Genomic DNA, 26,051 nt, shown 5'->3' with positions numbered 1-26,051 from the left:
TTTAATCTGCTTGGTAGCCAACGTAAGAATTTCAGCCGCCGATGTATGGCTGAACAATTCATTCTTTCCTTCGGTGTCGGCTCTATCCCAGAATTGTTTTGCCATGCCCGCAAAACTTACCTCGAAGATTTTGACAAATTCTTCTTTGTCATATTCTATCGTGGCAATCACAATCTTCATTGCTGAAGCCCATTCATCGATGAGTCCTTCCCAATCTTTGAAACTGGCTTCATCGAGGTTGAGAATCAATCCATATGGATGGATTGGTTCAAGTGTGGCCTTTCCTATAGGAGTATCCCGCATCTGTGGCCTACGTCTTCTGGTTCGTTGGTAATGGCTTGCATCATCTGAAGCCCCACCCCTTTTTGACGAACTTTCTTCTTGGTGCTCAGGTTTGGGCACCTCATCTCCTTGGTTCATCTTTAGATCAACCATGTTGAGGTTAGCAAAAGATTCTGCTAACTCCTGTAGATCTTCTAATCCGATTCGATCAAGGCTATTCATTTGCCTTTCATGATTCGAATTATGTCCTCTGGTGTCAGCTCCTTGGGTGCTGCATCGAGTGGTAATGGATACGTCAGGTCTTTGGATCATTTTTTCCGTATTTTTCCGGAACATGGTTTTCGCCGTTCGATGTCCTCCACTCGTTTCTGGATATCACGCAAGAGGGTTAGTATTTTCTCTTGTTTGAGTGATATTTTCCTCATCTCCATCGGTAGCTCATACAGCTTGTTGCCGTAATATTCCACCGTCTTTTGAATCTCCCGCAGGTTGACATTCTCGAAAGAATCTGGTTCAATCTTGTGGTAGCTTGGATAAGCTACTCCCGCCTTGTCTTTTGGTTCCATCAATCGTGCGACTGATGGGCTTCGTCTCTCCTTTGTTCTATCGCCGCTCTGGTTACGGCGAATCTCATGAGGTGCTCGTGGTAGAATTGGATACTCGCGATAATCTCGCGAATAAGCTCGATATCTCCTCTTTGTCGTAAGTTGGTAACAAGGGCTCGATTGTTCCATTTGAGATCGCCTATTAGGCGACTGGTTTCTTCCTCCAAATCTTGAAGAGGAATCCTGTATCGTACACATCTCGGACACTCGTCCGGATCCATATTTTTCAGTGGAGTCTCCTCCCACATAGGTTAATTATTAAATAAATTAAAAATAATATAATTCCTCTATAAAAACCCGCTCTGATACCATTTTCTACAAGGATCTTTTAAACTGATTTTTGCTTAATAGTACGTGGCATTGTCTCACAGTCCAGACCCAGATTACAAAGTAATCTATCGGGCACGAGGAAAGTTTCCAGCCTATATACCATTTAAGCCCAATTTTATACATGTTTTAGGTATAAATTGTCTTTTAGTCAAAACCAAAAGTTTTAGGGGTCAAAGTACAAAGAATTTTATAATGGGGTTATTTTTGAATATTCCAAACTTTGGCCATGGGAGATTTTAGAAAAAATTGAAAGGTGATGTATTATGGGGCAAAATCTAAAGGTGGTGTTATAAACTAGAATTTGGTCATAGTTCATGTATTTAGGGGCAATAACCCCTTGTATTTACTATTAATCCGTAAGAATATTAAATATTCAGCTTAATTGCATCATTAATTTATGTAGCAGTTTTTTTTGTTAATCAAATGGTGTCCACGTTTTTTGGTTGTGGATAATATATTTTTCACTCCAATTCCAATTATATCCTTGCAATTGAATGAAATTACATTTACTTTGCTCTTTATATATATAAAGATGTAATGAGTGTGTAGTATTATGTTGATGCTTGAGTTATTGAAATAATTTCAATTACTACTAACAAAATTTTATGGGCAACTATGGGAATTATTTATGTCTTACGAATTATGGAGTTTAATCTTTTTTAATGTGTATTAGTATTATAATACCGTTTGGGAATTATAATAATGTTTGTTATGAATGATGTTTGTGTTAAGAATTATATTTTAGGGTCTTACGAATTATGTGATTACGTGTTGCAGCCAATGCTCGTAAGAGGAAAGCATATGAAATTGGCAGCTCGTAAGGTGATATACCAATGCAGCAGCCCGATAATATCATCGTGTCTGATGTGCCACTGTCGCCTGTTGCCATGGCGAAAAAAATTCGTAAAGAAAAACGCCAGGCTGCTTTAGAGAACTACAAACAGTTGCAAGTTCGGCTTGCTGAGGACTACCCGTCTCTTTTCACTAGAAGCGCCCCATGTGTCCTGTATAAGGCTGTCAGCGAGATGAGTGATCTTCAACACTTTGTTGTTGCGCAGATGGGTTTCGATCATCTGTTGGAACTATTAGTTAATGATATGCCGGGGAAGCTTAACTACTAGTTGTTAGATCGATTCAATTATAATAGGTGTGAGATTCAACTTCCGTGCGGAACCAAAATACCAGTCACTGCAGACGATGTTCATAGGGTATTTGGGTTCTCCAACGGGGGGAAGGAGATGCCACTGCTAAACAGGGATGATACTACTGCGCTGTTGGAGCAATGGAGGGCATTCTTTCCAAACACAAATCCGAGGAACATTAAGATAAACGAGCTTAAAGATGTCATGCTTTCATGTGAAGATGGAGGGAGGTGGTTCAAAATACATTTCATGTTGATGGTTGCGCACTGCCTTATCGAAAGCACAGCTAATGGGTGCGTATTTCCAAGAATAATTGGTTGCCTTGAAGATCTGGAAACAGTTAGAGATTGGAATTGGTGTGAGTATGTAATTGATTCGGAACAAGAAGGACTGGGAGATTAATACGGCTCAGTATTACGTTGGACCCACATTATTCCTGACGGTGAGTATGTGGTTACATGTTAATGTTACGTGTTGCATTAATCGATTGACAATAATTTAAGTAATTTCTTGTGCGTGATATGATTTTTAAAATGTGTTAAATTTTGATGGCATGTGTTTTATGTAGATAAGGTCTGTTGGGCAAACAATAAGATTTGCAAGAAATTTCCATTATTTATGAATTGGGATTCAAAGAAATTGCATGACATAGGATCCAACACGATTCCGTCTCCAAATAAATCGGATGCAATCTCATTCGTTTCCCTGTCACGCAATTTCTTTGAATCCCAATTCATAAATAATGGAAATTTCCTGCAAATCTTATTGTTTGCCCAACGAACCCTATCTACATAAAACACATGCCATCAAAATTTAACACATTTTAAAAATCATATCACGCACAAGAAATTACTTAAATTCTTGTCAATCGATTAATGCAACACGTAACATTAACATGTAACGACATACTCACCGTCAGGAATAATGTGGGTCCAACGTAATACTAAGCCGTATTAATCTCCCAGTCCTTCTTGTTCCGAATCAACGAATCAATTACATACTCACACCAATTCCAATCTCTAACTGTTTCCAGATCTTCAAGGCAACCAATTATTCTTGGAAATATGCACCCATTAGATGTGCTTTCGATAAGGCAGTGCGCAACCACCACCATGAAATGTATATTGAACCACCTCCCTCCGTCTTCACATGAAAGCATGACATCTTTAATCTCGTTTATCTTAATGTTCCTCGGATTTGTGTTTGGAAAGAATGCCCTCCATTGCTCCAACAGCGCAGTAGTATCATCCCTGTTTAGCAGTGGCATCTCCTTCCCCCCGTTGGGGAACCCAAATACCCTATGAACATCGTCTGCAGTGACTGGTATTTTGGTCCCGCACGAAAGTTGAATCTCACACCTCTTATAATTGAATCGATCTAACAACCAGTAGTTAAGCTTCCCCGGCATATCCTTACCTAATAGTTCCAACAGATGATCGAAACCCATCTGCGCAACAACAAAGTGTTGAAGATCACTCATCTCGCTGACAACCTTATACAGGACACATGGGGCGCTTCTAGTGAAAAGAGATGGGTAGTCCTCAGCAAGCCGAACTTGCAACTGTTTGTAGTTCTCTAAAGCAGCCTGGCGTTTTTCTTTACAAATTTTTTTCGCCATGGCGACAGGCGACAGTGGCACATCAAACACGATGATTCGGGCTGCTGCATTGGTATATCACCTGACGAGCTGCCGATTTCATTTGCTTTCCTCTTACGAGCATTGGCTGCAACACCTAATCACATAATTCGTAAGACCCTAAAATATAATTCTTAACACAAACATAATTCATAACAAACATTATTATAATTCCCAAACGGTATTATAATACTAATACACATTAAAAAAGATTAAACTCCATAATTCGTAAGACATAAATAATTCCCATAGCTGCCCATAAAATTTTGTTAGTAGCAATTGAAATTATTTCAATAACTCAAGCATCAACATAATACTACACACTCATTACATTAAAATATAAAAAGGAAATACAGAACCTGAGATTATATTATTATCAGAATATTTTTGTTTACGAATCTAATTCCCATTATTTATATAAAAACCATGCTATTTTTTCCCTAATCGATAAATCTCTCGAAACTAAGCTATAAATCATGAACACAACTGTCAACATTATAGTTCTCTAAATAATTAAATGTAAACACAACAAATTAACAAAAAAATAAAGATTAATACCTGCAAATACAACCCTTTTTAATTCAACCATTAAAGGATCGTTCTTATGTTTTGTACGAACTGTGAAACAATTTTTTAAAAGTTAAGTTTACTTATTGAGTATACAAATTTAATAATCTATTTAACTTACTCTCTACACACTTATTATACATACCTTCAAAATTCGTCACATCAGCTTCGGATCCAAAACTTTGCAACACACCTTTTCCCTTGTTCTTCGTATGAACTACATAGAAATTGCAAATTATAATGGACAGAAACATAAACATATATCATTTCGAAATAAATAAAATATAGTTACAATTATTAATAAAAAATAGTACATAATACACCTTTAGTTGTTTGGCAGTTCGTAACTCCAGTTTTGGGATTCTCATGGATTTGTTTATCTTTACTCACTTCTTTGCTTTTGCCTGCAAATAAATTCAATTATAATTCTGAGCTTCGACCCTTACATTGTCCAGTTCTTAGTCCCAAAAATTGTTCATTCATACACCCGTTCAGTTCAGACTATATCGTAACACTAGATCTTGAAAGAATATAAAATATATGAAACTACACACGGCTCATTCAACAATAACATATACACACGATAAAATTCCACTTTTGGTACATTAGATATTAAAATCTGAAAAGAACCAATAAAAGAAGTGAATAGTATAATATTTCACCCTTACATACAAATTCGTACAATGACTTGTTCACAACAACCAATAACCCCCCCCCCCCCTACCCCCTAAAAAAAACCCACGAAGCTATACCAAAAATATACAAAAAACTTTGAGGAGGACCACACATACACAAATTCAAGGCATAAAAAATAACCACATGCAACGGGACAAGCATACCCCACAATAATTTAAAGACACAAAGGACAATTATAAAGCATAAAACTTTCGAAAAGAAACCCACAATCGAACACAAAAAGGGTTCTCAAAATTGACAACTCCCAAATCCTTAAAAAAATGACAAATTTCTCATTTTAAATTAAATTTTTGAAAGAATCAAAAATAAAAGAGGGTTAAAACCGATCCCACAATTGAACCCAACATTTACGAACCTCGCGCCGCCGTTGCATTCTTCGTCCTCACCATTTACCGGCCATCGCTGAAATCAGAACCTACAATCGAACCCTAGTTCGTCCGCCGTTTGTGAGTGAAGAAGATGGAAAAGTGATTTGGTAGGTTATAATTGAAGAGAGCGAGAGAGTGAAAATCTGCATCAAATACTTTGCAATTCACACTCAACATAATTAGTATAATTTTATTTTATTTTGCATTCTAAAATTTATCGGTTCTATGGAATAATGTTATTGGTGCTATTTTATTTTGCATTAAATTCGTATCAAACATTCTAAATTCTCGACCAAAATCATTGTCCAGATGGAAAACCAAATCTTTCCATATCCCGCCTCGATCGGAACAAATTGATAGATACGAATAGTCAACCTCAATTTTGATGACATATTTACGCTTTATACAATATTAGTTACAAATTATTAACAAAACTGAACGAACCATAAGAAGGCCGAACTTATAATCTGGTCCGTTAATTTCATACAGATGGAGGGCTGGATCTTGTCCATAGTTTATACACTTAGGAGTATTTTCATTGTAGCCTCACCATATATATATATATATATATATATATATATATAGTATTTGAGTTTTTTACTTGAACAGAAGCCAATTTGCAAAACTACAAATTTTGACGTGATAACATCTTTGCATGGCATGGGCAGCCAAGAAAATGGATTCTCACTGATCTGAAATATGGAGCAACTGAATATAAAATTCGAATCATATGTTTTTCAGCTTCCATTACTTAAAACTATTCAACAAATATTATCGAAGGCAGAGAGCGCACACGAATGCACAACCATTGCCGACATCATTCAATGTTTAGTTCGATCAGCAGCTAAGCAAGGGAGAACAAGTTCCGACAAGGTCCAAAAAGTTTCAGATATCAAAGAACTGAAAAAAAAAAAAAATAGGCGAAAATGTCACTTTTCCTCATGATAAGTTGATCTTTTGATATACACTTCATAAGGCGCAGCGCCAATAAATTATAGCTAATGCACCTCCAATTAAAGTCAGGTGGAGTGTAATTTTTGCATATATACACGAATTACAACTCCATGAAAAATTCATATGTAGTTGACTTTAGCTCCAAAAAGAATATCCCATGTCTAATTGGGTATAACTTTTTCGAATTCTAAATGCGCAGGGCAATAGTGATTCTTATCACCAAAGCAATGAACAAGAAAAGGCTAGATCAATATAAACCATACAGATGAGCAAATATTAAGCAATGCAGACATTCTAGCATGACCGTCAAATAAACAAATCAATCAAAAAATAAATGTGGTCGACCTCGATAGCATTGTATGAAAATGCGGCAATGTCTCCGGGTTGGAATGGAATCGCCGGAACAAGAGTCGGAGCTTCAGACCGCATATAACTTCATTAGACTATATCAATTCAATCCAACAACAAATTATCGGGCTAACGCTTATGCCGCCGCTGCCTCTGAAATTTTCGGCGAAAAGCCGCTGGACTCGACTCCCAAGCTCGTCTCTTTCACTTCACAAATCAGTAACGGCCGCCGGCGACACCATGCCTCTCCGGCCACCCAATTCTCGAAGCCATAGTTATCCAAGTGGACTCGGGAAAATCTTTCTGAGCTGAAATGTGTTCCTTCTGGACAATTCTCGAAGCCATAATTATCCTTGCGACGGCGCGACGCCTCATCTCTGCAACCACCGCGACACCGTCTGAAAGCCCCAGGCCCTAAATCACAGCCGCCGCTGCCCTCTCTCTCCCTTAGTCATCTCCCTCGCTCAAATCTCCCTCAAATAATCTCACAGATTCGACCAACACCACCTCTCCTCCTTCAATTATCCGGCGAAGGGCGTCGCCTCTGACCACCGCTTGACAGCCACAACCCCTAAGCCATCTCTAAAAAAAAAAAAAACCTAGGCCCCAGCCGCCACCTCCCTCTGTCTTCCGGCGACAGCTGCAAATCGCGGCCGCGACCGCCACCTTCGTCCCAACGCTTCTCTCCTATTCTCTTCTCCTTCACAGGCGCGCGACGTCGGAAGGCCCCCTTTTCTCGAATCAAGCAACGACAGAAAGCGGGAGCCACCTCTTTCAGTTCTGAAATCGAGTGAAATCGCCACTCTGCCTCAACCTTTCTCTCGTCTCCCTTTCAATCGCAGTCTCCGCCGCCGCCGATTAAACGGCGGCGCCTCCCCAGATCCCTAATTCGACCTTTAGGTCGCCACCTCTTCGAAGCCAACAACAACAGCAATCGCGGCCGAATCTGAACGGCGCCACGGCTTGAACAGATATATATATATATATATATATATATTTTAAATTGCCCCATTCCTTATCACATTTTCGAAAAATGCCCACCCTTATCTTACAAAGTTTTCCATGCCCTAAAAGATTAAATTATCCCTAATTGGGTCAACATCAAATGTAATCATATGACACTTCTTGCACACTCTTACACACTCATTACTTTCGATGCATTTTTTTACAAGAATTAGTGATTTGACTGAATGCATGGTTTTTAGTGCATTAATTCAAAATTGTGTTTTCTGTTATATATATATTTTTCGACCGTGTATATATATATATATATATATATATTGTGTTATTCTTGAATGTTGATATATAGTATATAACACTATATATATCGTGTTAATCCATATCTTTAAATTTAAAATATATATATATATATATATATATATATATATATATATATACTCAAAATCCGTCCGAAATAAATCATGCTTGTTACCCAAAAAAATCATGCATGTTACCAAAAAATTGTGTTATCCAATTAGACAAGAAGCCGATACATAAAGGACAAAAAAAAAATCTTCCCAAGGCTTGTATTATTGTATTGGTATCTTGAGACAATATTTATAAAAAATTTGATTCTCTTTTTGATAGACATAAAGCCGATTGTATCGGCTTCACTCCTTTTTTGTCCATATATCTTATCTATATATATATTTATCTTCCTCCTTTTTTTTACTCACCAATATAACCGAGAGAGAGTTCAAACTTGAAGCACGGTCGGACACAAGCTTCTTCATCATCCATGGCATCTTCTTCATAGGTTTTGATTTTTAATTTTCATGAAATTGAATAGAATAGAATATTTTATGCTAAAAAAGAATTTGTCCGACCGGTGAAGTGGCCGGATAAATCTGTCCGGCCAAGTACATTGTTTAAATGAAACATACCGACTGAACACATTTTTCCGGGAACTTCATCGGCCGGACATATTCTATTAAGGCATGATATATTCCATTTTAATTACTTGTATCTTTATATTAATTATTAGTAATTTACTGAATTTAATTTAATTATATTGTTTAAGTATTAATTATTGAATTATTATTGCTTTGTTTTGCTGGGTATTACATTGCATTTTTTATGTTTATTTTGTGCAATTGAATAAAATAAAGTATTTTATGCCTATAGAGCAACTGTCCGGCGGGTAATATGCCCGGAATAATGTGTCCGACCGGTACAATTTTTATCTGAAATGTACCCGGCCGGTCACATTTTTCAGGGCACTTCACCGGCCGGACAAATTCTATATACGCATGAAATACTTTATTCTATCTATCTGTGTGTTTATATTAATTATTACTATTTTACTGAATTTAATTTAATTATAATTGTTTAATTATTAATTATTGAATTATTATTGCTTGGTATTAATTAAATTGCAGTTTTTTTGTTTACTTTATGAAATTGAATAAAATAAAATATTATATGCTGTGTGTTAATATTGTTTAACAGTGTTTCATAGTTAATTCATAATATTGTTTAACAATGTTCATTTTGTCGAGAATTAGTATTGCTTTATGAAATTATATAAATGAGATGTTAGTTTGTGCATTTTGATCTAGATGAGTTTCGAATTAGGCATTTTAGATATATAATTTGTTTTTTTTTTTCTAACTTTTAACTAATAAATCGTGTATAAAACATGAAAAAATGAATAAAAAAGATGTGTCCGGCCGGTGAAGTGGCCGGAAAAATGTGTCCGACCGGAACATTGTTTATCGAAAATGAACCCGACCGGACACATTTTTCCGGGAACTTCACCGGCCGGACACACGTTTTCTGCATATTTTACTGTTTTTTATGTATTTTGCTATTTGTATTATTTTATAATATTTTACTGAATTTAATATGGTTTTCATTTTGTAAATGAATAGATGAATGTCCCATATCTTCGTCCCGACACTATTGACCAGACGGAGGTAACTATCAGCACATACTATAGGGATTCTGCTTTTTCGGAGCTGCTGCGCACTTTAATTTTGGTCGGCAATGAGTGCAATGAAGGATTATTGGGAAGATTTAGAGAGTCATGTTTTGGGCATTTCACTGATTGAAGACCCGGCATGAAGAGCAATAGAGCATTGCACCAGATTGTATCGAGGCAGATTGTGTCAGAAGACGATGAGATGTGCTTCTTTCTGTGCGGAGCACGAGTCAGATTTTCCCCCACTGACTACGCATTAGTGACTGGGCTCAATTTCAGTCCAACGATGTTCGATGCGACATTACAGCACGACTGCAGTCGCGTGAAGGCATACCGACGATTCTGCGGTGGGCGAACCATGACCATACACGCGCTCATTAAACGCGTGTGCAATTTGGAACGTCGAGTAGATGATGAGGATGGGAGCCTGTACCTTCGTGTTGTCCTCGTGTGTGTGGCTCACACCATTGTTCTTGGGTTGGATACGCGGGTACAGTCGTGGCTTTGGGTGTTGGTGGATGATCTGGATGCATTTGATAGATTCCCCCGGGGCGCGTATTCATATAAGATGTTATGCCATTATACGACAGAGATAGGAACCGGCGAGAAGTATCACTTCTACGGTCCTTCGTGGGCTTTATATGTCTGGGCATTGGAGCGCGTCCCGGGCTTCGGACAGATGGTGGCAACATCTAGTGGTGATCCGACAGCGCACCCTCGATGTTTAAGATGGAATTTCAGGGGTAAGCCCCAGCTTCACGATTTGCGAGATCTATTTGAGGGACATGTAATCATTTATTTCAGATTTAGTGTTTCACCGTTACTGGTTTTACTTATGTTCTAAGATATTATCTATGTTGCTTTCTAGGGTGGTGTCCTGGGTCTGAACCCCGATCAGCACGAGATGGAGAGTAACTACTTCATATCAGTGCTGACACCGGGCGAACTCTCGGTGAGATTCAAATCCTCCGAGAACCTATTAGCTCGGGGTGTCCAATTTCCACAGCACACCAGAGCCCGTGTTGTGGAGGAGCGCGGGGACGAGGAGGAGGTAGCTAGTCAACCTCATATGACTCACAGTCAGAGTGTTCGGGGCCCCGTGAGGGATGCTCGACCCCACGAGCCGGCTCGTCATTCAGTTGATCCGGGAAAGCGGCCAGCGCCGCATACTTCTTCATCGTCGAGCGGATCTCGGCCTGTATCCAGTCCTAGCGAGGGTGAGGTGGACTGTAAATGGGTCAAGAAGACGATCCGTCAGGAGATGAAGAAGTTCTTCGACAAACTATACGATAAACTGAAGGGCAAGGGCAAAAAGGATAGAGGCAAGAGCAAACATTTTCGAAGGTCTGACTCCCCTGATGATTACCAGCGACGGTCTCCTCCAAAGAACAGAGCCAATCCCAGCGCTTTAGGGCCCAGCGCTTCACGTCCCTACGACGACGATCTCCGCGATGAGGCTCCACGCCATCCAGAGACCCAGCATTATGATCCACGCCCTTCAGATTATGAATCTCACCCTGCAGAGACCCGGGATTACAACGAGCAGTGGCTGATTTATGCTTAAATTGCTCTATTTTTAAGGGTTTGTATGTGCGTGTTTTAAGATAATCTTCTGGAAATTGGTGCGTTTTATGGTGTATTTTATGCTTTGCAGGAGATTTAGGCTTTCGAGATGGAAGAATGCAATTTTGGAGAATTTTGGATCAATTTGGCGTTTTCTAGGTGCTCTGGTCTCCAGAGCAGAGGAATCGACATCTCCAGTGCAGCGAAATCAAGAAGCCAGACCAGAGCAGCGAAGTCAACTCACCAGAGCAGAGAAACCAATCGCCAGAGAAGTCGATAGTCAGAGCAGCGAAGCGAAGCCCAGTGCTCAAAAGTCAGAGAAGTGAAAAGTCAGAGAAATCAATCTCCATAGTAGCGAAGTCATCACCAGAGGAGTCAATAGTTTGAGCAGAGAAATAAGACAGAGCATAGTAATCAGACATTCCTCTGGCGAAAGACAGAGCAGAGAAATCAGACATTCCTCTGGCGATAGACAGAGCAGAGAAATCAGCCATTCCTCTGGCGATAGCCATTTCTCTAGCGCGACCCGTTCCCTGGCGATAGCCGTTTCTCTGACGACAATCGTTCCTCTGGCGAGAGCTGCGAATTCGGCAAGAGTAGGAGTGTTTTCCAGAGCGTGCATCCAGCTGGAGAGTTGCCTTATTTTACACGATTCTATTACCTTTAGAATTCTAATTTGCATGGCAACTTCCATGGTGATCGAAGGAAATCTGAAAACTATAAATAGGTCCTCTTTTGACCTATTCAGAGTAACCCAACATTCTTATTTCAGTTTATAGCTTTAGAATATTTTAGCTTTCCAGTTTTCAAGGCTTGGATCAAGATTGAAGATTCAAGCTGCTACAATCGTTCTACTTCGGTTTTATATAATTTAGTTTTTACAATTGCTTTCTTATTTATTATGTTTATGTTTTATTTTGCGATGTCTGGCTAGTTCTTTAATCTGAACCTAGGGTTTGTACATAGCTGATTAATTATGTGTGTATGATTTATTGATATCAATTTGCCTTCCAACTTGTGATTCATGATTCCTGGTGCTTAATTTCTTGGGAATTATTTGGCCAATAATTTACATGTCTAGCTGTTCAGTTTGAGTCTTGAATGCGATAATTGTTCAGCCGATTCAGGAATGCATGTTATAGTAGTAGCCTTGACACTTGAATGGGATAGGTGAAACTATAGGGAGCTATTCTTTGTGTACGCTTGGGAGTTAATTTATTCCTTGGAGTCTTGAACGTGAAGGGGGATAAATTAATCTACTTTCATAGGTGTTCGTTAGAGAAGCTTGTGAATAGTTCTGTGATCTCTCATCAGGGTTGGATTAAATTGGTAATTGAATCAATAGATTAAATGCATGTAATTAATTAGTAAAAGTACATTCCTAGGGTCAGAGTATTTTATTATTTGAGTTTTTACCTTATTTTATTTGTTGTTATTTGAATTTAGTGCTAATCAAACCTTCCTACTTTCTGTTGCATGTCTACTGTTATAGTCTGTTTAGGAGATAGCTAGAGTTATTTCGTTGTGTCAGTCCCTGAGGATACGATACTCGATTGCTTATTATTTGCTACAATTGCCTGTGTTAGTTGCAGTTTTTGTTGCTAAGAAATTAGTGATCAGTAGCAGGCCATTATACAGGGTCAGGGCGACTACACACCGGCCACTCAGAATTTTGACTGGTCGACCTATGTCTACCCTCATGCCTCTTCCCCATTCCTGCGACCGGAGTATAGGACAGAGCAGCCGATATACTTTGCTGAGCCGCTCACTTCTGTTGTGCCATATGAGTGGGGACAGTCTAGTTCTGCAGGGCCGGCTCAGACGGAGGAGCCTGAGGCACAAGAAGCGCCACAGGCAGAGCAGCCACCGCGTCACAGCCGGAGGGTGAGACGTCCGTCTACATTTCGGAGATCGCCTTGGGTTAATAGCCCAGAGCCACATCCAGTGACAAAATATTGCAATGACATGTATGAGAAGTGGGCGGCTAATTGTCGAGCTAGTAAGGGTCGTGAGGTGTATGTCAGGGCCAGTGGTGGTTTGCGGGTGTACGACGACTTCGCGCGGGTGGAGAATGTCAGACAGGAATTCACAACTGGGGTAAATAATCTATTGATTTTAACTTTGTTATATTATTTTCTACTAACTTTCTGATTTTAACTTTGTTGCAGGATGTTGACTTGTATTTTTTGACCTTGAGACATAGACTTGTCAGTTCTGGGGATTTACTTGATGACGTAAATATGAATTAACACAGCCATAGTAGACACGGATTGGTTTGTAAGTAAACTTTCATTATTTATATGTTTTCATTGGTGCGGATATAAATTATTAATTACTTATTTGATCTGTAGATATACCTCAAGAAATAGTGGGAAGCTTTATTGGAGCAGTATGCATGAACTGAGTTTACTCCCAGGGAGTGGTATGTATTGACGCATACAGGAATAGCTGAGGGTTGGGAGCCTGAGATAGACTGGATCTCCGTTGTACGTGGAAAAGCACTTTCGGACCATGAACTTGCTCCTGTTCAAACCGGATGGCTGAATGCCTCACAGGTAATGATTAAAGATATATTAAATAATTATTTATCATTAATCATTTGTGATTTATCGTTGTTTCAAATCAATTCATTGTGGTTTGTCATAGGTTCTCATGCTAGTCATAATTGGTCACCATTTTCTCCTCTGTCGGATTCGGTTGGGCGAAGCCGTTTGCGAGGTGTATGACCCAGTATTCCACAATCTTAGTGTTCCACAGCAACATTCTCGATTTGATCAACTACTACCTATTCTGAGATTGTCGCCGCGTGTCCTTCAGTTGTCAATGTGGCTAGACCACACATCTGTTGATTCGACAGTGGCAAAGTAGAAGTGGCCAATTATGACGGCGGTGTTTGCTCCATCGGAGGTTCAGTTTCAGCAGCAGGACGCTGTCAACTGCGGGCCTTTCATCTGTATGTATGCTGAACAACTGATACCTGGCTCTCCATCCATTGAGTGGGGTAACAGAAACGTGAGGGCATATAGGAGCAAGATTGCTAGAGCCATATTTGGATTGTGTGAAACTGCGAAGGCCCGATTCACTAGACTTGGTTTTACATAGTGTTGTATATTGTTATATTCATGTGTGGTTTATTTGGTTATTCAACGAACTTTATTTCCAGTTAATCATTTCAGCTTATCGAATAATAAGATAATTCAATCAATATCATTAACTGTTACAACACACAAATACAAACCACTACTCCCTGGGCTCAGTCGCCCTGCCAGCGCACGTTCTCTTGCTGTGTCCTTCTTCATGGCAGATGCTGCACTTCTTTGGTTTACGACGCCTAATACTAGAAGACTCATCTGCTTGTGTGCTGCTGCCTTCACCACCACCTCGATGTCTACCTTCTTTTGAGCGCCCCGATTGTTCTTTTACAATCAGAGGTAATACAAACTGCTCAGCGATGTACTCAGGAATCAACCACTGGTGTCTCGGCGGGAGATTATTAACTTCGCCAGAGTAACTATCGATAAGAAATTCATTCGTGTAGTAAGCATCTACATACTCCGCGATCGTATCACCTGCCTCACTGTAAAAACAACCTCTGACAATAATCAATATAACGAACATTAGAACATATTTACATTTCAATGAACCCACCTTAGAAATAATGCTCGTACCTTATTGCAGCGATTGAATGAGAACATGGCAGTTGGTCTAGCTGAAATGCTCGACATTCGCATTTTTTCTTCTCCAGATCCACCTTAAAGCTTCTGTCAGCAGTTTGCACCTTATACTTCCGGCCACTCAACCTTTGTGCAGTGTGTCGACGACTTTTTTGGACTTCAATAGCTACCCTTTTACCGGCCTCAGCAGTCAAGGGTTCCTCGTTTTGTTGTGCAGCTCTTAGTCGCTCGCTGAACCATTTCTCAATAACAAGTCTGATTGCCTCTAACATTGAGCAGATAGGAAGTCTTCTTGCCCACAACAATCTGGCATTAAAAGCTTCAGCAACATTTGATGTCATAAAACTGTACCGTCGCACAGGCATAGGACACATCGAACGAGCCCACTTTTCCGGCCCAATCCCCATTAGTTTATCGTATGCAGCTCTCTTCGTAACCTTTAGGGCGTTCATAGCCCTAGTGAAGTTAGATTTCTCGTATGCAAATGCAGCTTGTCGATACAACTCTACCACTGCCTTACCGTAATGCTTCAGGTTAGTTTGCAAATGGTAGTAGCATAGGCCGTGGGTGGCATTTGGTAACTCATTCCTGATAGCATTGGCAATGGAGATATGTTGATCAAAGACAATCAAAAGTGGATTGGCTTGCCCATAAACACGTCGAATGCGCGACATGAAATACATCCACGATTCATCATTCTCTTTCGGGCCAACACCATACGCGAGTGAGAATAAACTCTCGTTGCCATCCTTCGTCACTGCAACAAACAGAATACCCCTATTCTTGCCCTTCAAGTGTGTGCCGTCGACTACAATCACTGGCCGTAAGTTGAACATGAAACAACTAGCCGAAGCTGCAAGAGCAACAAATAAGTGTTTGAATCGGCCATCAGTGTCAACTTCCCACTCCACCAACGAACCGGGATTAGATTATCTCAACATGTATAAGTACTTAGGCAGCATCTCGAAGGACTGATTATGTCGACCATAAACCATCTCAGTCGCTCGATTACGGGCTCGCAATGCAACATCGTACTTGATCTGTACGCCAAACTCACGTTGCAGCTCCAGCTGGATGGCCTTCGGCTTCAAGATCGCACAATCGTCATGTATTTTCTGTGCTAAATATGTTGCAACGACTTTTGCGGGGGCCTTTATTCACTTTACGCACCCTAGATCACCTTCGCATGAGTGCTCATTGGTAAACTTATACACTCCCCAAATGGATCCATCTTGAGACGATGCACTGAGCTTGAAGGGGCACTTATCTGAATGCTTGCATTTGAAGTAAATTCGTCTGCTGTATGATTTGGTGACAGAATATTCCTTGCCCTGCTTCATGTTCCATAGACCGATTGCAACGATCAGATCATCTTTGCTATTAAAATAAGAATTCTTTGACAACTCCCGAGGTAGTAGCTGATAATCTTCAATATCCACAAGTGCCGCTGTAGCGTCCAACGGGATAACCGAAACTAACCAATTAGTTAGTTCATCTGCTCCAGGAACCTGTTCATCATCATCGTCATCGATCTGCAAATTCTGCCAACCTGCATATTCAATCCCCGCCCTTCTCAAGTTCTCTAGCTCCGACAAGTCTTCAGAGGCGCTTGTATTAGTCTCAGCTTCAGACGATGGAACATAGTCTTCATCTACATTATCAGCATTCTCCACAAGCTGAGGCTCGTCTGTATATTGATTATCAGCTGGACCCCAATAATGCTCAGTTGTTTGGTGATCGTAAACGTTCAGATTTGGCTCATCCCATGAAGGTCAACCCGTTGACGGATGATTACCCCAAGTGACCGACGGTTCAACAATATCTTACGCTGGTGAATCTCTGGCTGATAGGTCTAAATAAGCATATCTTTGGATTGCTTCCAATCCGTCCCCACTTTCGAATATTGCACTAGATTCACCTCCATATGAGGAAGATTGAGGGATATCGAACGAAGGAACATACACTCTTCCACTATACTCGTCTTCGACAACATAAATCTCAGGAAAATGTGGCTGGGACACCAACAACTGAAGCAAATCATTATCATCGGCAAGAAGATTTTTACTGTATACCCTGCCATTTAATCTCTTCGTCAAATAATACAAGCTGTAATTAGTGCTCAATGAATTCTCCAACATCAGGTGATTTATCATGTACAACGTAGTAGCCATGGTGTCTCCAAAAATTGCAAACTCTTAGAAGAGCCGCCGATGTACTCATAACCATTGAAGGCACCTCCATAATTAACCACAAAGTATCTCCCATAAAGTATGCTATAATATGCTAATAATTCACATAAGCATATAGGATCAAACAAAACATCGAAAATAAAAAATAACCAACTTAAATTACATTTCAAACGTAAAATGACATACCTTTAAACATTCGGATGAGAGAATTCACAAATAATAGCTTCACCACTTGGAAAATATTATAATTTCTATTGAGTTTGAGTTTTTTTGTCACTTTGCAATGGAGTGTGTCCGTCTAGATCTCATATATAAACAAAGATTCCTTCATTTCACGTTAATTTCAATAAAATTAGAGTGTTTGACATGAATACTTTACTGACAAGGCTGACTCAACCCAAAACACCTAAGGGATTGACTCGCAATCGTACGAGGTCGTCCTAGTGTAATAAGTTAACCCAAGTCGTCTCTCAAGGAAGGCTAAACAGGGCTATGATCATGCTACGCACAGAAAACGGGAAATAAACCTAAACACTCTAATCAGAAGGTTGGGTCTGACACTCTCTCTCCGATTAACTAATGCGTAATTAAAATAAAGCATATAAATCTATCTAGGCGAAAGATAGGAATCAGGCAAAGAAAGCAATAAGACAACATAAAGAACTAGGGTTCTAATCAAACGATCTAGAAAGCAATAATTAAATCCAAAATCATAAAGCAATAATTATCTAGGCAAGGGAAATAAACAAGCATGCAAATCTATGGCAAACACTAATCATGATTTATCCTAAGGAACATATAAACGAAAAGCAACACAATTTCAACGGAGTATTACTCTAACAAATCAACCAACAATCTAACTATACTAACTAGGCAATAAGATTAACAAAGCATAAATCAAAGCTAAATATCATTATCAAAACGTGTTCAATTATCTAGGAAAAGAGCAACCAAGAAAGCTTGTAGGATTCGATAATTCAATAGATAGAACTTACAATTGATTAAAGGAAACGACGATCTAACGTAATCCGAGAGTTTCTAATGTGTTTCTCCCTATCAAAACTCTAAGAAAATACAGTAAAAATGGAGTTCGAGGCTGGAGGGGTCGAGAATTTTTTCAAAAACCCTAAAATTCGGCTTTTAAATGGAAAAACGTAACTGCCAAAAACGCCCAGGGACGGCGGCCGCCGTGTACCCCCTTCGCAGAATGGGCACTGCAATGCGCAGCGTTTTTGTTTTGGTCCGTTCTCCCTCGTTTCAAGTCGGATTTTAGATCCGTTTTCGCCTACAAACTCGTATCGAGACGAACTTCGATTCTTTTGAAGACCATTCAACTAAATTCTGACTTTATTTTTGTCCACATATCAATCAATTTGAGCATAAAATCCTGAGACAACAAAATTAGCACAAAAGCTCAAATCAATCAACTCTTGAATGAAAGAGACCAAAATAAAAGTCAATATAAGACGTAAACACCCACAAATTCATCACAAAATAAGGCTAAACAAAGGCTATTTCACATCATATTTGTCGTTTATCATCAATTTTAAAAAAAATTATGTCCATTAATTGAAGGTTTTAGAAGTAAATCGTAGGCTAATTAATCAATGGAATATAAATACTAAAAATTAACGCAATCGATATTCGCACTCAAAACACACAATGGATTAAAAAAAATCTGTCCGATCGAAAAAAACAAGTGTCCGGCCGGTGAAACCTTGTGTCCGGTCGGACACTGGTTTTTTCCGGTCGGACACATTTTTTTTTGTTCCATTGTGTGTTTTGAGTGCTAATATCGATTGTGTTAATTTTTAGTATTTATTTTTCATTGATTAGTTGGCCTACGATTTACTTATAAAACCTGAATTTTAATTCAAAAATAAATAAATATTATATTTTGTTTCAGTCTTTCACTTTTTTCAACACTTATTTGACCGATTTCAATCTTTAAATTGATGACATTGATGATTCTTACACTTTAACAACTTTTGGCAGATATGTGTAAGACTTTGTCAACACTTTTTGTGGAAAACAATGCCCGGCCATCACAATCAAAGGGCATTTTCGGTGGTTCACTTAATTAGGGCATGGATAGTTTTGTATGATAAGGGTGGGCATTTTTCAAAATTTGAATAACGGATAGGGCACTTTTGCCTATTAACACTATATATATATATATGGTGTGGTTCTAGAGAGAACTACATTATTTGTGAGAAGGTGAGAACCATCAAATCTAATGCATTCACTGTAAAAATTAATGCATTCACTGTTAAAATTAATGCACTCAAAAAAAAAAAAATTGCTCCCTTCAGGATTCGAACCCAGGATCTGCATTCATCCAACAAGATGATACATCCACCGTAGATCTTGATAATCGAATGGTATATATATATATATATATATATATAGGGGAAGGCTAAAATAAGAACGCTTCTTAAAATATAAATTAGGAACCATTTTCAGCCCTTAGATCATCAAGATCTACGATTGATTCATCACCTTGTTGGATAAATTCATGGTCCTGAGTTCGAATCCCAAAGGTAGCAAAAAATTATTTTTCGCAATTCATGCCTTTATACAGTTTATTCATGCGTGTTATACATAAAATTCATGCATTTTTGCTGGTTCGTAATTCTTAAAATAAGGGCGATTTATTGAATAACCACCCCTATATATATATATATATATATATATATATATATATATATATATATATATAAGGAAGAGGGAGATGAAATCCAACTTGTGAAGGTAAAGTTCTTGCATCCTCTTATTGGAACAATTCCAAGCTTGTAAAAGACCACGATCCATGTTGGCAAACGGCTATGAGCCGTATTCTTTCCTCGAAAAATTTCAAACTGGTAAAACTCCAAAATTCATATTGGCAAATAGGGCTGGGAATCGGGTCAAGTTCGGGTACCCTACCCGAAAAAATCGGGTACCCGAACCCAAAAATCCCCTAAACCCTATACCCGACCCCGACCCCGAAATTGAAATCGGGTACCCTAATACCCGACTCGGGTACCCGAGTCGGGTATTCGGGTACCCTAAATTACCCGAGTCGACTCAGTTTCCCGTTTCCAGTTTCCAGTTTCCATCGAAATTCCACCAAAATTCAACCCAAAATTCCACCAAAACTCACAACGAAATTCCACCAAAATTCAACCCAAAATTCCACCAAAATTCAACCCAAAATTCCACCAAAACTCACAACGAAATTCCACTAAAATTCAACCCCCACCGTCGATTTGTAGCAACTTTCAAATCTGTACAAAATTTCATTTTTTTTGCTCAATTCTCAAACCAAGACAAAAAAAAAACATATCTGTTTATTTAAAAAAAAAAAGAGGAAGAAGAAGAAGCAGCAGCGCCTGTTGGAGCTCGGAGGCGGTGCGACCGGCTGCTGCGGGGCGAAGTCGTAGGCGGCGGCGGAACGACGGGAACGACTGGCGAGGGTCGAGGGTATCGGAAATGGCTGGGTGACTGAGCAAGGGTCTCGGATCTGGGGGCGATTGGCGAGGGTCGCGACGTCGAGGAGACGGGAACGGCGGGCGGGCGAGGGGCGCTGGGTGGGAGGTCGGAGATTCTCTGGAACAGCAGGGCGGGAGGCGGAGACGGAGACTCTGGAATTTGGCGAATAAGGAATTTGGGAGAATTTGGGAAAGGAAGGGAAATAGGGAATTTGGTGGAATTTGGGCGAATATGCCTGAACTGGCGAAGGAAATTAGGGAAATAGGGAATTTAAAATACACTTAATTAAATATTCGGGTATTTCGGGTAGGGATGTCAATGCAGCCCGAAACCCGTGGGCCGACCCGAATAACCCGACAAAATTAGAGGGTTAGGGTTGAAAAATCGCAACCCGAAAAAACCTCCAGCCTGATTAGCCCGCACCCGACTAACCCGAAACCCGATAGGGCTAGCCCGAAAACCCGATGGGCTGGCCCGGTGGGCTGACGGAATTGTGACTGATGCATCCAGTTACAACTTCTGCTATATTTAAATCTATGGTATTTGCTTAAATATATATATGTAGCCTCATTAAAAAAAAGTGAAATTAATTAGTTAGAATATATATGTGTGTGTGTGCAATCTCATTAAAAAAAGTGAAATTAATTACGGATTTTTTGTAGAAATTGGTTATTAGTATCTCATTAGTTAGAAATTAATTATTAGTATCTCATTTTAAAGTGATACCAATTTTTTTTTCCAGTCAATGAGACGTGCATGTCAAATCCACTAATTATTCAGTAATAATCCAGATTGATTCTAGTGCATTGATACATGTTAAATTTTACTATCTCATTTTAATATAATTTTGTTTATGTAATCTTGAATATCTTATATTTTTGCATTTCATGCTTTGCTATATAATTTATATCTTTAATATCTATGTATATTTTATACATTATACATTAGATCATTAGGAATAATAAAATACAAATGATAATTTTATTTTTACGCATTTAACCTGATTAGCCCGATGGGCTAGCCCGAAACCCGAAAGTTTAGGGTTAGGGTTGAAGATTTACAACCCGAAAAAATCTCCAACCCGATTAGCCCGTACCCGACTAACCCGGAACCCGATAGGGCTAGCCCGAAAACCCGGTGGGCTGGCCCGATTGACATCCCTAATTTCGGGTATACCCGATACCCGATTTTTTTAGACCCTAAATACCCGACCCCGAACCCGACCCCTAATTTTTCGGGTATAGGGTACCCGATACCCGATTTTTTCGGGTCGAGTATCGGGTACCCGATTACCCGAACCCGAAATTCCCAGCCCTATTGGCAAATCGATCCAACCTGGCTCACACATTTACAAGCTGATATTTAATTCTTCGGTCACACATCTATATATTGATATCGGTTTACGTTATTTATTTCTGCAATGATTTTCAGGCTGGCAAGCCAAGCTATATACACGTATATATGTGCCAAGCCCACAAAAAAAAATCCTGCTGATCAATAATTTATTTCGGGCCATATATACATGCCTGCAAAGTGATAAACAAAAAAACCTAATTTATCAGTATAATATTTCTCCGAGCCAATTACTTTCATCGGATGAGTCCACGCTGATAAAGCAGTAAATCCCATCCCATAAAACGTGTCCAACTTGGCACTTTCCCACGTTGGCAAACAAATTTGATTTGGCTCACATATAATTATAGACTGGTATTTTCATCTCACGTTGGCAAATAGGTCCAGCCTGTTCGATAATTCCACGCTGGTAAAACACCATGATTAATATTGACAAACAACTACAAGTTGTATTCTTTCTTCGAAAAATTCAAAGCTGGGGAAACACCAAAACTCATCTTGACAAACGGATTCAGCTGACTCACATATACCGACTATCATTTAATTCTAAATCGGTTCACTTTATCTACCGTTGCAACAATTTCTAAGTTGGCAAGCCAAATTATATACATGAATATATATATATATATATATATATATATATATATATTATCAATCCGAAAAAAAAAACGACAACCCGACAATATTTTCCTCAACTTGACAAATCGATTAATGTATGTCCGAAATTGCAAATATACTAGCTTCACGCTAAGCTAAGAAAAATTTGCCTCCGACTTACAAGCTAATTTTGCAATCTGCTTCAGCTTTGCAATATAGTAGTCGATCTATACAAATGATTGACTTTTTAAAACCAATTGGCTCTACCAATCGAGATAGCCCGATATCGTAAAAGCCCACCTATACGGAATGGCTATAATCAATTAACTCTCCAATTAGAAAATTCTAATTGTAGAGTGGGGGGACTAACTGTAATGGAAAAAATCCGTCAACTTGGTTCAAGCCCAATTAACATTCCAAGCTGGCCCAATGAGTCAAGCAACCCGGTCCATCCAGTCCGACAAGCATTGGACCAATTTGGATCGACAACGATGATAGACCAATTACTTAAGAAAACATGTTTGCCCAACCCGATAAGTCAAATTTTAAGACCTACCTGGACTGACCCAGGTTGAATACCTCAATTCAAGACCAACCTATCAGAACCGTCAGACTGAATAATTCACACCCAGCTTGGCCCATCAATCTAGTTCGCCAAGCCAGCTCGCCAATCTGGCCCGACCCTAAAGGCCCAGTCAGTCACACAGATTGGCCCATCTAGCCCAAAAAGCTATAGATCAACTTGAATCGATAACCAGGTCGGATGTATCACATCCGGTCCAAGGGTTACCACCACCTAATTGATGAAGTCACATGACCCAGCCATCAACCTAAGAAACGTCTCCCGCCAAGCTGACACGATTAGAGGATGAATCTTTACGATCTTGTCCAAATCGCAACAAACTGGGAGATAAGGGTTTGGATGGGGTTAGACTGTAGAAACCCTAGCGGCTGGATGTCCCCTATATAAATAGCCCGACTAGGTCATAAAAATGGACACGAAATCCTACTTGCTCTCGACTTCTTGAACTCTCTCTACTCTGCCGCCATAGTGATTACTCTTCCAAGTCAGATATAGCCAACTTGGCCGCCTTTCACTTTTCATTATCACAACCCGCTGTCATCGTTTTCACCTTCCGAACGCCATCGACATCTTGGAATAACCATTCATTCCAACCTGTCTTTCTCTCTTATTTCAATCTATTTGTCATTCTATTTTGCTATTTCGTTACTGACTTGAGCGTCGAAGGCTCTACGGTTGACACCCCCTCCCGGTGCTCAACCCAGGGCTCTTACGTATTCTTGTGTTGATAGGTTGCTAGTGCCCAATCTATCCGGACGTGCAGACGTCAACCTCAATTGTAGATTTTAGCCTCTACAGTAGGTTAGGTACACACTTGGCACTATTAATGCCAAAATAGTGCCAAAAGTATCAACATAAAAAATAAAAAGTAAGTAAATTGGTATTTTGGCACAAATGACAATATCAATGCCAAAAGTATCAACAAAAAAAAAAACCAAGTAAATTGATACTTTTGGCACAAATGATAATATCAGTGCCAAAAGTATCATTCGATGATTAAACACTAAATGAGGAATTTAAACCCTAAACGGAGAATGTAAACTCTAAATGAAGAATCTAAACCACGAAGGGGGAATCTAAACCCTACGGAAAAATGTTCAAAGTGGTCATATATAGCTGCACTCATTTATATAAGACAAGATATGTATCAACACAAGTATATGACACTATTAGCACCAATATGATCACTAGTATCATTCATGCATGACGCTATTGGCACTAATAGTGCCAAGTGTACCAATTTACTTCATTTTTTTTTCTATTGGTGCTTTTGGCACTAATAGTGCCAAAGGCAAAACAATCCTAAAACATAAAAAATGGCAAGATTTTGTGTTTTTCAAATAAGTGGCCAAAATTTGTGTCTTCTTTTTTAAAATGGCCACGCGGATGTATTGTTTCTATAATTAATACTCCCTTCGTTACAACTTTTAGTATCCAATTGAGAATGACATAGGTTTTAATAAAGTAGTTCGTTGTATTGTGGATGGAATAAGTGTCCCACTTTTTATGTTATTGTTAAAATAATTAAAATGGAGTAAGGGTCCCACCTACTTTTACTAAAAATATAAATGGATACAAAAATGTGAGACACCCAAAAAAGGAAATATGGAATACTAAAAGTTGGGACGAAGGAAGTATAATATATTATATTTTTATATAATTGTCATAACATATTTTTCTAAGAAACAATAGGGCCGAATGGCCCTATTTAACATACAACATCAAATTTTGTCCACCATTTGAAAAAAGATAAATTTTGGCCATTTTTTGTATGTCATGACTATTCTACCCTTCTCTCTTTCTCCTCTCTCTTTCTCATCTCCCTCTCTCTCTCTCCAGCGGCTGCGCGGCAGCGCCGCCAAGCAGAAGTCACCGTAGCTCTCTCTCTTTTCAGTGGCTGCGCGGCAGCGGCGCCGAGCACGTATATCTCGCGGCTTGGGCAGAAGTCGTTGGAGCGGAGGATGAGGCGGCGGCGGTGGAGGAGATCCGAGTACGTAGATCTCGCGGCTTAGGGTTTAGATATTCCATTTAGGGTATAGATTATCCATTTAGGGTTTAAATGATGTTGTTGTTTCTGTATTTGTGCTGCACGTATGACACTTATGGCACTATTAGTGCCATAAGTGCCCAAATGACCATTTTACTTAGTTTTATTTTGAATTTCCGTTGGCACTTGTGGCACTAAATAGTGCCATAAGTGCCAAAAAAGACCATTTTACTTTGTTTTATTTTGAATTTTCGTTGGCACTTATGGCACTATTAGTGCCATAAGTGCCAACGAAAATCCAAAATAAAACAAAGTAAAATCTTGACACTTATGGCACTAATAGTGCCATAAGTGCCTAACCCGACCCGACATGCGACTCGCGTGTCTGATCCTACCCGAGCCGCCTCATTAAGGGTAAAAACGTCCGAATTTGTAAAATATGGCCAGAATTTAAGTTTTTTCAAAAAAATGGCCATAAATTGATTTCCATGATTCATTTTGGCTATCTCAATTTTTTTTCTCTTTTTATAATGGTAAATTGAAGGCTCATTCTCGTTGTTTCACCCAAGGCCCTATTTTTGTTAGGATCGTCCAGCTAATTTGTAAGAAGTAATCTTATTACTCCCTCCGTCCCCAAAATAAGTTCCTCTTTGGGGACGGCACGAGTTTTACGGAAAAGTGGTAAAGTGTATTGATAGTGGAGAAAAATATGTTATAATTAGTATTAGGAGTGGTGAAAATGTGTTATAATTAGTATTGAGAGTGGTGAAAAAGTGAAAAGTAAGA

General features: G+C 39.2%; 2 protein-coding genes across 2 annotated transcripts; both read right to left on the bottom strand.

Moving 5' to 3' along the window:
• Nucleotides 1–3,032: 3,032 nt before the first annotated feature.
• On the bottom strand, nt 3,033–6,105 carry LOC131011369 (uncharacterized). Its single transcript, XM_057939173.1, has 4 exons — nt 5,614–6,105; nt 4,886–4,966; nt 4,708–4,779; nt 3,033–4,092 (listed from the first exon to the last, which is right to left on the bottom strand). Exons 1-4 carry the CDS (start codon nt 5,645–5,647, stop codon nt 3,935–3,937), a joined length of 345 nt encoding a protein of 114 aa, XP_057795156.1. The 5' UTR covers nt 5,648–6,105; the 3' UTR covers nt 3,033–3,934.
• Nucleotides 6,106–14,651: 8,546 nt separating this feature from the next.
• LOC131008059 (uncharacterized) lies at nt 14,652–16,230 on the bottom strand. Its single transcript, XM_057934961.1, has 2 exons — nt 15,080–16,230; nt 14,652–14,988 (listed from the first exon to the last, which is right to left on the bottom strand). Exons 1-2 carry the CDS (start codon nt 15,919–15,921, stop codon nt 14,652–14,654), a joined length of 1,179 nt encoding a protein of 392 aa, XP_057790944.1. The 5' UTR covers nt 15,922–16,230.
• Nucleotides 16,231–26,051: the final 9,821 nt, after the last annotated feature.

Source organism: Salvia miltiorrhiza, chromosome 2 (assembly GCF_028751815.1).
Source record: "Salvia miltiorrhiza cultivar Shanhuang (shh) chromosome 2, IMPLAD_Smil_shh, whole genome shotgun sequence".
Lineage (NCBI taxonomy): Eukaryota > Viridiplantae > Streptophyta > Magnoliopsida > Lamiales > Lamiaceae > Salvia > Salvia miltiorrhiza.
The sequence above is the reverse complement of the archived record's forward strand: the minus strand, read 5'-3'. Positions and strand labels throughout refer to the sequence as shown.

Coding starts and splice junctions, on each gene's coding strand:
- LOC131008059 (XM_057934961.1), bottom strand. CDS start 15,921: ATGTTCAACTTACGGCCAGTGATTGTAGTCGACGGCACACACTTGAAG. Junction 14,989..15,079: donor CATTCAATCGCTGCAATAAG/GTACGAGCATTA, acceptor TTGTTTTTACAG/TGAGGCAGGTGATACGATCG.
- LOC131011369 (XM_057939173.1), bottom strand. CDS start 5,647: ATGGTGAGGACGAAGAATGCAACGGCGGCGCGAG. Junction 4,967..5,613: donor GAATGCAACGGCGGCGCGAG/GTTCGTAAATGT, acceptor ATTTATTTGCAG/GCAAAAGCAAAGAAGTGAGT. Junction 4,093..4,707: donor TGATGTGACGAATTTTGAAG/GTATGTATAATA, acceptor TTATGTGATTAG/GTGTTGCAGCCAATGCTCGT.